The following is a 14,500-nucleotide window of genomic DNA, read 5'->3' as shown; positions in this document are numbered from 1 at the left end:
GCATCCGGAAAATAATATTAACTTGCAATATAAATATCATCATTATCATCCAACACTACTGTAAATAGCCTACTTGTTAGATTTTCACAGCCTCTGGTAAGTCAAAAATCCACTCTATTATATTTTGCTGCACGTGTCTACAGGTGTCAAAATTAGAAATTTCTATTACTTGTCCAAGAGCCACTTGTCAGCAGACTTACAAATAGGCTTAGCCACTATAGTTCCACTATAGTGCATAAGTAGTAAGTAGGCAATAGCAGATATGCTAATCAAGACAGATGTTTGTAGTTCTAAAATACGTTTTATGAGCCAAGGAACGGTCTTTATTTTAACCTGGCTACGTGCGTAATAACATCAACGCATTTCAAGATTAAATCATTTCTAAGGATTGGACAGTGCACTAAAAACTACAACTATTTAATAGGCCTGTAAGTGCAACATCATCGATAATATTCTGTTCTACATTGACAGTCGAACAGAATATTGTCATTTTGTTTTACTGTCAATGTTCTATAGTTAAGATCTTGCAAAGACCTACACTGTAGGCAGCAATACACTGTAGCCTACTTCGAGTATGCCAACGATGTATGTGGTTTCTAACTTCCTCATGGTATTAACAACGCACAATGGCTGTTAGTTCATCCTCTTTGTTTGGCATTCTTTGCTGACAAACACTCCAAAATGACGGCAAACCAATCCATTCAGAAATCCCTACAGAAAGGAAACAAAAGAATTACAGCAAAGTAAAATGTCTTGTGTCACATCTCGTAAATTTTTCAAAGGTCGTGTTGTCACTGGTCTAGCTGGCTCTCATCTCAAATGGAAGACTTGACGGACGCTGTATTTCAGTTGTAGCTATTACTGATTGGAAAGATATATATATGTATCTTTCCAATTGGTAACGTGGGTTGCTACAAATGGTTGAGCATAGTTGTGGGCTTACACATTTAATTTCTAAACAATGCGCTGTCGATCATAGATAACTGGTTAGCTCCAACAAAAAGTGGAGAAGAAGAATCAACCTCTTCAAACCACACGCAATTTTTTTTTGTTGAACTTTTTCTGTCTCTGTCCCTCCATCTCCGTTTCCGTTCTTTTGATCCAACCTCTGGCGTGACAGTGCCTGTGGTCAGTTTCACAGTCTGCTTCTCCCAGCATGCTTTGCTTTGTCCAGGGTTTATAGCCGTCTAGGCCTGTCTCAGCTCAGGGCTGTTTTATTAGTTGGTTTTGTTGGACAGCAGGAGAGCTTGGTGCCTCTGCTATGTTGGGGATGTCACCCTTTGACTAATTGGACACACACACACACAAACCTGCACACACATGTCATGTACACACACACACAGACACACACACACACACACACACACACACATATAAACAGTCTGTATTCCCCCCAGTGAGGCCTCAGTCGGTAAGGAGTCAGGATGGGTATTTGGGGTGCGAAGATAAGGGGAGCTGTTCTCTGTCTCTGCTTCAGTTTGCTCTGTGGACTGACACCTTCTCACACTGCTGGTGAGTACTCTACACCATCCATGCATGATCACAGGTGCATCACTCACACACACCGTCTCTGGGACTCAGACTACACACTCTGAACATGACTACAGACAACAATCCATGTTGAATAATTCAAAATTTAGGGCTTATTTGTGCGTGGCGGTACAATGTAACAGTGAGAATTCAACATTTCTGAATGACATGAATGAATCCGGTTGGATGTTAGTAGTTTCGGACCAAACGTTGAGTCTCTGCCCTTCAGGTGCGAAGTGTGGGGCTCCCCGGGTGAGGAGCTTGCTAGACCGGTCATTGAGGGTGGTAGGAGGAACTGAAGCCAGACACGGCTCGCACCCATGGCTGGTCAGTCAGCTTCTTACATTACATTTCTATAACATTTTGTTCATTTAGCAGATGCTTTTGTCCAAAGCATGTACAAATAGTGCATATAGAAAGTACAGTATCTCCAGGATCAGAAGTGCATAGTGTGTCGTTCTGTCTCATATCATTATCTTATCACGAGCATAAATATCAGGATAATAGAAATAATGGTTGTATCCGCTTAATGATAATACAAACAATATTTAAACAACTATTTCAAGTGTCCTGTGGTGAATACAGTGAAAGTGTAGCAGAGGAGGTTGGGTGAGCAGACTTCATAGGGTCTTCATGTTGACGCTCAGGTCTCTCTGAGGTCCAGAGGGGCTCATTTCTGCGGAGGGGCTATCCTCAGTGACCGCTGGATCCTGACAGCTGCCCACTGTGTGGCCAGCATCTCTGAGTAGGTACTGTCCACCACACACAGACACCAGCCCTCAGACCAGTAGGATTGTACTGTTCTGAGTAGAAGGTTTGGGGTTTGACAAGGTGGCCCTTGAACAAGAAAACACAGTGGTCCTCTTGTCATTGGACACATTTGTGTTCCAAGATGTTTTTTTATAATGTTTCAATATGTTACAAGAAGTTTCAAGATGTTTCAAGGTGTTCCCTCATGATTGGTGTCCTGTGAGTTCTGGAGTATTGTCCCCCACAGTGAGTTCCTGGGGGAAGTGAGCGTTGTCATTGGAGAACATGACCGCAGGGTTCCTGATGCTGAAGAACAGGCCTTCACCGTGAGGAACATCAGAGTCCACGACAAGTACCGCTACTACTGGCCAATGAACTATGACGTTGCCCTATTAGAGCTCAACAAACGAATCCAATTGGGTACTGCTCTCTCACTATTGATGTTGTGTAGCCTCAAAACGACATGTTTGGATGTGAACCCTACTTTAGCACTTTTTGTATTTTAAATATTTCTCCTTACCTGACCAGGCTACAGTGCAGCAGTAAAGCAGGATTGTGTTGTGTGTAGGTAGTCGGGTCCAGCCCATCTGCCTGCCTGTACCCAGTGAGGCCTTCCCCCCCAGGTCCAACTGTGTCATCGCAGGATGGGGTCGCATCACAGAACGTGAGTCCCACAGACCTGGGTTCAAGTCCCACCGAGGCTGCGATACATCTAAAACGCACACGGTCTGAGAACTGGCCTGATTCTGGTCGCAAAACAACACCAGAATTACTGTTGTCTGTGTGTGGCGTTGAAGTGGCTGGGTTCCAGACATATGAGGACTGGTCTGACCTTCCAGTTGGTTGAGTGCCTGTCTTTACCCGAACAGGTGGCCGACTGCCTGCTGTTCTGAGGGAGGTGCAGCTGGAGTTGTTGGAGAAGGCCAGGTGTAGCTATGTGCTCCAGACCCTCCGCCCCCCCAAGCCCAGCTACACCGTGCTCTGTGCTGGCTACGAGAGCGGGGGCAGGGACGCCTGCCAGGTGAGAGATACTGTCTGCTATACTAAATAAACTACAATACTCTAGAATAATAATAATACATGTTATTTGCATTGCACTTTACATTAAAGCAATTTCAAAGTGCTACAGAGCATATATAACTAGAGAGGATACAATTTCTGGGGAAATTGTAGGGTGTGCTTGCTTGCGTCGGTTGCACAGGGGTCTGTATATTTTATATAAAAATGCATCGGGCCTACTTATTATTTATAAAGATTACATAGATTTAAAAGCATCTTTTTTTTGCTGCTCATTTACAACTCAAAATATGAGTGAAGTGTAGAATGAAATATGATGTCTTCTCATTTCCCCTGCAAGAGGCAGCTGACAGGCTGAATCAAAACGAATACATTTGGCAGACCGGTGTACAAATGGACCTAATCTCTATGACTTAAACGTCCTTTTAAGTTGTCCCTTCTCGTGATATTTTCAGGCATTTAGACTACTCATATTGCATTCATTCATTAATAAAGAACCCCCTTTTAAGATTATTCTACGACTTTACCGGCAGAAGATAGAATCGCGATTCAAACAGTACCATCTGCTAACTGAAAATATGCCCCCAAAAACGTAAATAAGCTTGACATTTATTTAGTGGAAAATAGCTCATTCATAAAAAGCTCACTGGTAGCGATCATTGTCAGTAACAACTCAAAATGCGATATAGCCCTGTGTGGAGAAGCTGCCCCGGTAAATTCTACTACTACAGTACAGTACTAGACTACTGCTGTGTTCGTCTTGATAGCGATTGCGTTGGTTGAATTCGATTAAACGTTCCGTTGTACGGTTTAGGCTGAAATTAATTATTTTCATGAACAGATTGACAAAGTTTAGGCTGTGGCAATGAAGTTCAGGTTAGTAGTCAGATAGTTTCCCTACTGAAAGACTTTTGAGTAAGGGGAGTGCCGAACATGTTCTGTTGCCGTTTGACTTAAACAGCTGAGGAGTTGTTGTTAGCTACTCACACTAGTGTCTCGGGTACAGTAGGCTACAGCGTTGCAGTGAGCTACACTGGTTTGAAACCACAGGTAATGGTAATTTCACCAACAAATCGTTTACTAATGTCAGAATAAATCCTACAACGAAAATGTATATGTGAGGAATGTTTATTTTAACGATTGAAAACAGATACATCATAGACCACTGTAGTATGTGTTGCCCGGGCAACACAGGCTAATGTCATGATGCTAATATGTCAGTGAAATAGTAGACTACTGTTTCCGAAAGTAGATGTACTTCCTTAATAATATCAGCTTATATTGTACATTACACATCACAATTGTGTGTCATATCACAAAGTAAAATGAGTAAATATTTATCACCCTGGCCTCTTTGCTTGTGGCGTTTCTGCAGCTGCCTTGCAGTAAAGCTATAGTTAGCCTAGCTATCCCCCAAGTTAACAGATGCGAAACGAATGTTCTGCCAAAGGTAGTCACGCGTGTTTTCGTGACATTATTGCAGACCGGTGTAAAAATTGACCTAATCTCTATGATTTAAACGTCATTTTAAGTTTTTCTCTTCTCATGATATTTTCAGGCATTTAGCCTACTCATATTGCATTCATTCATGAATAAACAACCCCTTTGAAGATTATTCTATGACGTTACCCGGCAGTAGAAGATGGAATCGCAATTCAAACGGTACCATCTGCTAACTGAAAATATGCCCCCCAAAACGTAAATAAGCTTGACATTTATTTAGTGGAAAATTGCTCATTCATAAAAAGCTCACTGGTAGCGATCATTGTCAGTAACAACGCAAAATGCGATATAGCCCTGTGTTGAGAAGCTGCCCCGGTAAATTGTACTACTACTGTACAGTACTAGACTACTGCTGTGTTCGTCTTGGTAGCGATTGCGTTGGTTGAATTGGATTTAACGTTCCGTTGTACGGTTTAGGCTGAAATTAATTATTTTCATGAACAGATTGACAACGTTTAGGCTGTGGCAATGAAGTTCAGGTTAGTAGTTAGATAGACTTTTGATTTAAGTAAGGGGAGTGCCGAACATTTTCTGTCGCCGTTTGACTTCCTAAACAGCTGTGTACTGTAGCTAGATGTTTTTGTAGTGTGTCTCGCGTAAGCTACAGCGTTGCAGTGAGCTACACTGGTTTGAAACCACAGGTAATGGTAATTTCACCAACAAATCGTTTTCTAATGTCAGAATAAATCCTACAACGAAAATTTATATGTGAGGAATGTTTATTTTAACGATTGAAAACAGATAACGCTACATCATAGACCACTGTAGTATGTGTTGCCCGGGAAACACAGGCTAATGTCATGATGCTAATACTTCAGTGAAATAGTAGACTACTGTTTCCGAAAGTAGATGTACTTCCTTAATAATATCAGCTTATATTGTACATTACACATCACAATTGTGTGTCATATCACAAAGTAAAATGAGTAAATAGTTATCACCCTGGCCTCTTTTCTTGTGGCGTTTCTGCAGCTGCCTTGCAGTAAAGCTATAGTTAGCCTAGCTATCCCCCAAGTTAACAGATGTGAAACGAATGTTCTGGCAAAGGTAGTCACGCGTGTTTTCGTGACGTTAGTGACGCAGTGACGTTAGTAACGTCAGTGACTGTGGCTAGCAAATTAGCCACCGTTAGCTTCACTTTTCGCCACAAAAACTTAACTTACGCTTAAACCATGCAACGGAACGTAAATTCCAATAGAAGCAACTCAATCGCTACCAAGACGAAACTTTTGACACCTACGTTGTCTATGTAGGCCAAGTATTTACTGAGTTTTAGGGGGGCAAAAAAAAAAAAAAAAAAATAATAATAATAATAATAATATATATGTGAGAGAACAAAGGTTGTGCTCTCGCCGAAGGCTTGAGCACACCCAATAATGCAAATGAAAAAGAATCAAAGTTAATAATTAAAATAAAAAAAAGATCAAGGTCAATAAATAGTTAAAAGCAAAACCTATAAAATACATTTAGGCAAAATCTTTTTTTTAAAGATATGTCCTCTACAGTCTAGAATAAATTAGTGTACTCTAGTCTAGATAAACTAGCCTACTCTACGGTCTACATTAGATAACCTAAGATACGCTACAGTCTAGATAATCTAGTCTACTCTACAGTCTAGATACATATTGTTGTTTTTTCCAGATGTGGACATTACTGTTTTGGGAAGTATGTATATTCTGTAGTCTGTAATACTATGTATTCAGTTTCTGTGTGCATGGGTGTGTGTCTGGTGCGTGCGTGTGTATGTGTGGGGGTATGTGTGTATGTTCCAGGGGGATTCAGGGAGTCCTCTGGTGTGTCCGTGGGGGGGTGGCCTCTGGGTGCTGGCTGGAGTAACATCCTGGGGTAAGGGCTGTGGAAGGAGCTGGAGCAACAACGAGGGAAGGAGCCCGTCCAGGAGAGGTTCCCCGGGGGTCTTCACCGACATCAGCCTGCTCCTGCCCTGGATCAAGACCACCATCAGGGGCCTGGAAGCTCCCATGAGGACACATAGTGGGTTACATTTACATTTTAGCAGACGCTCTTATCCAGAGCGACGTACAGTAAGTACAGGGACATTCCCCCGAGGCAAGTAGGGTGAAGTGCCTTGCCCAAGGACACAACGTCAATTGACACGGCCGGGAATCGAACTGGCAACCTTCTGATTACTAGCCCGCTTCCCTCACCGCTCAGCCACCTGACTCCCTGGGTTGAATGCTTGAATCCCTCTAAGATCTCACTGTGTCTATGTGAACTCATTTGTCCTTGTTTTGCTTTGGGGAGAGATGGTCGGGTGTGAGGGTTTGTGTAGCAGACCGAACAGAGAACTGCCGAAGCCCTGGAGGACAGGAAGAAAAAAAAATTAAAGAGAAAAAAAGTATTTGATTTTCGTTTGGACAGCTTATCTTGTTTGGACGATTTAGTATCTTGTTTGGACCAGTTGGCTTATTATCTTGTTTGAACGCCCATGGAGCGGCCCTAACTACTCTGGCGTAGGCTACCTGTCTGCTAGGCTACAATTTAGTAAACTAGCTTGCATGGGTGAGGTTGAATATCTGTGAACATTTGCAACAAAATAAACAAGTCATTAGAACTCCTTATCATCTTGTTCAAACTAGTCTCCAAACGAGACAAGAAGTAGCCCGAACGAGATAAAAACATGTTTGAACAACTAACAGGTCACATCTATAAATCTTTTTTAGCTCTTAAAAAAAACAAACCTGCCTGACTTTCAGGGCTCCCGTAGATACCAATGGAGGAATACTTTAGTATGTTTTCATTTTGTAATAGACACCATTAGTCATTGTTCCTCCATTTAGTTTCATAGTGAACATGTTTATTTGAATACTTATAAACCTGTGTGTGTTTGTGTGTGTGTGTGCGTGTGTGTGTGTGTTCCAGGCCTGTGCAGTGTTAAAGATGGGCATGTTTCTGGCCAAGAAGGACTGATCAGAAACCCCTCCTTCCAAGGTCATCACTATGAAAACAATGAGTAGGTGTCACTCTGGGACACTGAACAGTACAGTACATATACTACTAATACTGGAAGTAATATCTCTTTGGCCAAAGACAATAACTCTCTCTCTCTCCCCCCCCCCCCACACACACACACACACACGCATACACTCTGATATCTGGATGTCTTTCTCCCTCCCTCCTCCCCTGGACCCCCCCCCTCCTGTAGGCTGTGCTCCTGGTCTGTCCTGGTCCCTCCAGCCCAGTGGATCCTGCTGGAGTTCCTGGAGATGGACCTGGAGAACGACTCTCTCTGCTACTCCGATCAGCTGGTAGTCTCTCTAACCAAGGACAAGCCTGTGGGTGAGGGTGTGTGTGTGTGTCTGTCTGTCTGTCTGTGTGTATACAGCGCCTTGTGAAAGTATTCAGACCCCTGACAATTCTCTCATGTTACTGAATTGCCAAAGGTGGACGTATATGTGTGAACGTAAGCAAATATGTGTGTGAAAATGTTTGCATATGTGTGTGTGCGTATGTCTGTGTGTGTGAGTTTGTGTGTGTGTATGCGCGATTTGACGGTGTGTTGCGTGTCTTAGCGAGGTTCTGTGGCAGTACCCTCCCTGGACCCGTGCTGCTCCACTCCCATGGTGCATCTGTGCTCTTCGCCTCTGATGTAACAGTGACAGGAAGAGGATTTGCCCTCAGGTTCAGTGCTGTGGACGGAGATTCTCTGTCGGGTAAATTATATACACACACCCACCACAAAAACAGATCTCTCTCTCTCTCTCTCTCTCTCTCTCTCTCTCTCTCTCTCTCTCTCTCTCTCTCTCTCTCTCTCGATGTTCTCTTTATCACCCACGCATTCTTATCTGCTCTTATTCACCTTACCCTCGGTCACTCTCACTCTCTCCATCACACTCTCCTTCTGCCTCTGTTATTCTCTCTCTTTCTCTCTGAGGACTGACGAGAGGCAGTCAGGAGACACCCAGCAATCCCATGACCCTGTAATGGGATGCAGCAGGGATGTGATCACACACACACACAGACATACTGTACCCCCCCCCCACCCACACACACACACACACACAGATACCCACTAAGTTAATATAATAGAGTCTAAGGAAAAGGATGAGATTAAGGAGCCAGAGAGAACACAGGGATGGTCAATAAAAGTATTCATTTTCTCTGTGTTTGTGTGTGTATGTGTGTAAACATGTGTGTGTGTGTGTGTGTGTGTGTGTGCAGAGACAGTGTGTGGCACAGTGGTGCTCCAGCAGGCTCAGAAGGCAGTACACAGTCCCAACTACCCAGAATCCTACAGCAACAACTCTGTCTGCCGCTGGGTCATCTACGCTCCCGAGGGCCACGTCATCAAGGTTACACACACACACATACACACACACTAACGTACACGCACACACACACACACACACATAAACAGATGTACACACGCTGACTTACACACACATACACACAATTATGTACACACTCACATACACACACAGATATACACACACTCATGCACACATACACATTCGCACTTACAGAGGTACACACACTCAGACACACACACACAGTCATCCCCTGGTGCAGTGTGAATCTAGGGCATATCCTCTGGAGAGCTATTAAACTTCACTCCTCTCTGTTTTGCACCAGTGGGAGGGACTCCTCAGAGGGGCTGCCCCCTAGTGGCAGCAGTCATGAACACAGGCCGCAGAGTCAGTGAAAGTGTAGCCTGAGATCAGAAAGATCAGGTTCCCTCCGTGCCCAGACACAACATGAACTTGATACTCGCTTTGATACCGCAGCTTACAGATGTGATCGTACTATCAACAAATCAGCCAAGCGTCCCGTAATCCTGTAAGCTACCACTGTGCTGTTCTCTGTCCTCCAGCTGGACTTTGAGGACTTTGACTTGGAGCAGTCCCATCACTGCGAGTACGACCGCCTGACTGTGTTTGGAGATGTGCACAACAGAGAGGATATAGGTACACAATTTCATCAACACACACACGCGCACGCGCGCGCACACAGACACACACACACGTGAATGTACACACTTGCATCCACACACACGCATGTACACGCACACGCACACCCTATGCGGACGAGTGAATCCGTCATGTTTCCTGTCTGTGGCAGCTGTGCTGTGTGGGCCAGGCATCCCTCCCTCCATCCTGACCTACGACAACGTGATGGTGCTGCAGTTCAGTTCTGACGGCTCCGTCACGCGCAGGGGCTTCAACGCCACGCTCTCCTTCATCAGCCACACCGGTAAGGTCAGGAGGTCAGGAGGTCGGGGTCAGGAGGTCAGAGGATCAGGTTAAGTGGAGTATTCAATCTGTTCTTGTGTGAGGAATGATTCATAGGAAGAACTGACACAGGATGAGACTGTACGCAGACTGTAGTCACTCTAAAGAATTATGAGGAATTATTATATGTATAATCGTCAAATTTGAATTGAATGTCATGTTAACTTCAATTTACTAACCTGAATCTTTAACGCACCATATTTATTACCATGCCTCTAGAACCATCATAAATCTGATCTGAACATTCCTACTTAATAATCAAATTACATTACATTTACATTTAGTCATTTAGCAGACGCTCTTATCCAGAGCGACTTACAGTAAGTACAGGGACATTCCCCCCCGAGGCAAGTAGGGTGAAGTGCCTTGCCCAAGGACAGAACGTCATTTGACACGGCCGGGAATCGAACCAGCGACCTTCTGATTACTAGCCCGATTCTCTAACCGCTCAGCCACCTGACTCCCCGGTACATTTACATTTAGTCATGTAGCAGAGATTTTCTCCAAAGCAACATACAAACGTGCATATAGTAAGTGCAGCAGATAGTCAGGGACTAGAACCGCACAATTCTAACAGTATTACTGCCTAGGAACAATCTGTGGTACAAGACACAATACAGCAACATCACTTCTCAAATACAACCCATGTCTACATTCCAAACAGACCTGCAGCAGCAGGACTACAGCCATCTGGAGGGGAGGATGGACGACCAGGATGAAGATGAAGAGCATGAGGAGGATGATGTCAGTCTTCGTTATGCTTTTCCTGGTTAGTCCTCCATCTGTTACTCCGATTCTCTCTCTCTCTTTCTCCTGTCTCTCTCTCTTCTCCTGTCCCTCTGTCTTTCTCTCTCTCACTCTGTTTTTCTTCTGTCTCATCTCTATCTCTCCTGTTTCTCTTCTCTATCTTCCTTTACCTGCCTCTTTTTCCATCTTTTTCTCCATTCCCCTCTTTTGTCTCTCACGCTCTCTTTCACTCTCTGAATGTCACTCTCTCTCTCTCTTTCACTCTCTGCATCTCACTCTCTCTTTCACTCTGCATCTCACTCTCTCTTTCACTCTGCATCTCACACTCTTTCACTCCTCATCTCACACCCTCTCTCTTTCACTCTCAAAATCTCACACTCTCTTTCACTCCTCATCTCACACCCTCTCTCTTTCACTCTCAAAATCTCACACTCTCTCTCTTTAACTCTCTGAATCTCACACTCTCTTTCACTCTCTGCATCTCACACTCTCTCTCTTTCACTCTGCATCTCACACTATCTTTCACTCTCTTCATCTCACACTCTCTCTCTTTCACTCTCTGCATCTCACACTCTCTCTCTGTTTCACTCTCTGCATCTCATTCTCTCTCTCTTTCAGTCCCTCTATCTCTTTAACCCCCCCCTGTGATGAATATCTTGCGATGTGCCACGTTGTGTCACAGTCCACGTTTTATCAACCGGATCATTATTCTAAACAGTTGCTCTAAATTAGTGTTGGAGCAAACACCTAATAGACAGCTCTAGCTCTCCAAGAACAAGCCGGGGCAGGCCTGGGTGGAGTTATGTGATGTGTGTACCATGTTTATACTGTGTATGTACTGTGTGTGTACTGTGTTTATATTGTGGGTTGACTGTGTTTAAACTGTGGGAGAGGGCTGCCCAACCCTGTTCCTTGGAGAGCCAGCCAAGTTTTTATTCCAACCCTAATCCAGCACCTCTAATAATGAACTAGTTGACAATCAGAATCATGTTTGTTACCAGTGGGGGTAGTCAAGCCCTACAGAGGGGTCTCCAGGAGCAGGGTTCGGACAGAATCAATGGAAATGTATAAATTGAGTAAAGTAGAATTGAACCAGTTCTTCAACTCAAATGGCATAACTTAAAAAAACATAATTTCATCTATTTTCAGGAATCGTTTACAGTGTAATACACCTAAGCTTCTAAAAATAATCTCTGTTGTCTAAATTACTTTAGTTCCACAATTGTTTTGTCCTCAGTTGTTTTGTCCACAATCTTGGATACTGTGTGTTGTCTAAATAGTCTAAATATGTGTGTGTGTGTCAGGGTTCACACACACATGTGGAATGGCTCATCCTCCTGTTGCTCCAGCTCTAGGGGCTTCTCCAGGGGAGGGGGGTCCTCTACGACAGTCTTTACCCTGGGACGTGCACCTTAGCCTGGGCACCGAGCACGTCTGCTCTGGGGCCATCCTCCAGCCCTCCAGGGTCCTCACTGCAGCACACTGCCTCATTGGCCTGTGAGTCACTCTCTCTCTGTTTCTCACTGACCCACTGACTCACTGTCTGTCTGTCTGTCTGTCTGTCTGTCTGTCTGTCTGTCTCTCTCTCTCTCTCTCTCTCTCTCTCTCTCTCTCTCTCCCTCCCTCCCTCCCTCCCTCCCTCCCTCCCTCCCTCCCTCCCTCCCTCCCTCCCTCCCTCCCTCCCTCCCTCCCTCCCTCCCTCCCTCCCTCCCTCCCTCCCTCCCTCCCTCCCTCCCTCCCTCCCTCCCTCCCTCCCTCCCTCACTGTCTCTCTCTCTCTCTCTCTCTCTCTCTCTCTCTCTCTCTCTCTCTCTCTCTCTCTCTCTCTCTCTCTCTCTCACTGTCTGTCTCTCTCTGTTTCTCTCTTTGGCTCTCTCTCACACACACTTATAATGTACGACTCATTTGAAATGAATGTGGTTGTACCATGCGTTGCTTTGCAGGGAGGAGAGATCCCTGTGGTTGCTGTCTGTGGGGAAAGGAGAGCCTGGTCAACAGGTATATACAGGTCTATATCTCTCTCCCCTCTCTATGTCTGTCCTTCCATATGTCACTCCTCGTGCACCTCTCTCACACATTCTTCCTCTCCTCTCACTTCTCTGTGCTCTCGTCACCTGTGTGTGTGTGTCAAAGGATGATGATGTTGTGGAGCCGTACAGTCACCAGGTTGACAGGTTGAAATGTATGTGAATCAATCTTCAACTTTCCTTGTGTGTGTGTGTGTGTGCGCTTGTGCATGTGTATCTGTGTGTGTGTGTTCTTGTGTGTTCATACATGTGTGTGTGTGCATGCATGTATACGTGTGTGTGTGTAGAGGCATGCCGTGAGCAGGGTGCTCCTCCACCCCCACTACGACCCCGTCACCCAGGACAACGATGTGGCTCTGTTGGAACTAGCCACGCCCCTTCTCCTCAATGAGCACGCTCAGCCCGTCTGGCTTCCTGGCTCAGGACAGGAAGTCCCGCCCACTCAGGGGTGCACAGTGTCAGAGTGGGAGGAGCATACAGGTCATCTTTATTACCCAGCAGCCCCTATCCACAGCTGACATATCCATATGCACAGATGTCATATATGTCGCGGTTGTGTGTGTAATGTTGTAACTCATGGCATATATGTTATAGTAGTGTGTCATGTACAGTATGTCGCAAATACATGTCATGTATGTTGTGGTAGCATGTGTTGAGTATGTGGCGTTTGCAGTTGTGATTACACCTGCCATGTAAGAGCTGACCATGTAAGTCATGTTTGACGTGTCATGTATGTTGTGATGGTGTGTGTCGGCAGGGGGGGTGTGGAACAGCACAGTAGGACAGCAGACGGTTTGTCTAGTTAGCCTCGCTGACTGTGAGAGCTGCTACCCGGGAAGACTCAGCCCAACAATGCTGTGTGCCCGATCTCCGCACTACAACACCCAGCAGCCCTGCAGGGTGAGGGAGGCCACAGGGCGCTCATGGCAAATGTTGTCTTCATATAGAGGAGGCACAGTGCAGTGAATGGTGTTTGTGGTACTGCTACGCCATCTGGTGGGTTCACGGAGCTTGATATGTTCCCTTCTCATCTTCTTTGGTCTCCTCTCCTCTACCCTCTTCTCCCCTTTCGCCTCCTCTCCTCTCCACTGTCCCTTCTCCTCTCCTCTCTTCTCTCCTCCCCCTCCTCTCCTCAGGTGGGGTCTGGGGCTCCCCTGGTGTGTCAGAGGGAGGACTCCCACCCTGTGCTCCTGGGTCTGGGCAGCTGGGGGGAGGGCTGTGGAAGCCACCGGAAGCCTGGTGTGTTCTCCTCCATGGCTGCCGTCAGGGGCTGGATCCAGGACCAGCTGCAGGGTGAGGAAGGAGGGGGATCTGAGATGCAGGGCATAGAAGTCTGAAGTCTGTTCTGAGCCAGAATTCTTGCGTTGGACCTGTCAGTGTATGGATTCTTTGACACTAACTATGAAAATGTACTGTTACAGAACTATACACTTCTGGTTTCTTGATTTTCTGCTCGACTTTTGTGTCACTTTGAATCAAAGCTTCTGCTAAATGATTAAAAAAAGTTTTCTTTAAGTAAAAAAAATAAAAAACGTATTCAGATTGTTTCCAATTTTTCCCAGGGAGTTTCTACTTGGTACCTGTCTTGAATATCCTGAGTCAGTCCTCACTGTTTCTCAGTTTCTAAGCCTAAACTCAGGTCTCTGCTTCAGGTGTTGTTATTGCGTGTGTTCCAGGTGCT

The 14,500-nt window shown here is 45.2% G+C and overlaps 1 protein-coding gene across 1 annotated transcript; it reads left to right on the top strand.

Annotated features, from left to right (window-relative positions):
• Positions 1–574: 574 nt before the first annotated feature.
• LOC136941682 (ovochymase-2) lies at positions 575–13,337 on the top strand. The gene is made up of 13 exons (XM_067234230.1): positions 575–585; positions 2,195–2,275; positions 2,528–2,700; positions 2,849–2,944; positions 3,150–3,301; positions 6,573–6,792; positions 7,996–8,097; positions 8,331–8,471; positions 8,980–9,110; positions 9,629–9,722; positions 9,877–10,008; positions 10,711–10,790; positions 13,107–13,337. The coding sequence occupies exons 1-13, from the start codon at positions 575–577 to the stop codon at positions 13,335–13,337; spliced, it is 1,644 nt and encodes a 547-aa protein (XP_067090331.1).
• The last annotated feature ends 1,163 nt before the right edge of the window (positions 13,338–14,500 follow it).

This window comes from Osmerus mordax, chromosome 4, assembly GCF_038355195.1.
Source record: "Osmerus mordax isolate fOsmMor3 chromosome 4, fOsmMor3.pri, whole genome shotgun sequence".
Taxonomy (NCBI): domain Eukaryota; kingdom Metazoa; phylum Chordata; class Actinopteri; order Osmeriformes; family Osmeridae; genus Osmerus; species Osmerus mordax.
Note: the sequence above shows the minus strand (reverse complement) of the source record. Positions and strands in the feature narration are given on the sequence as shown.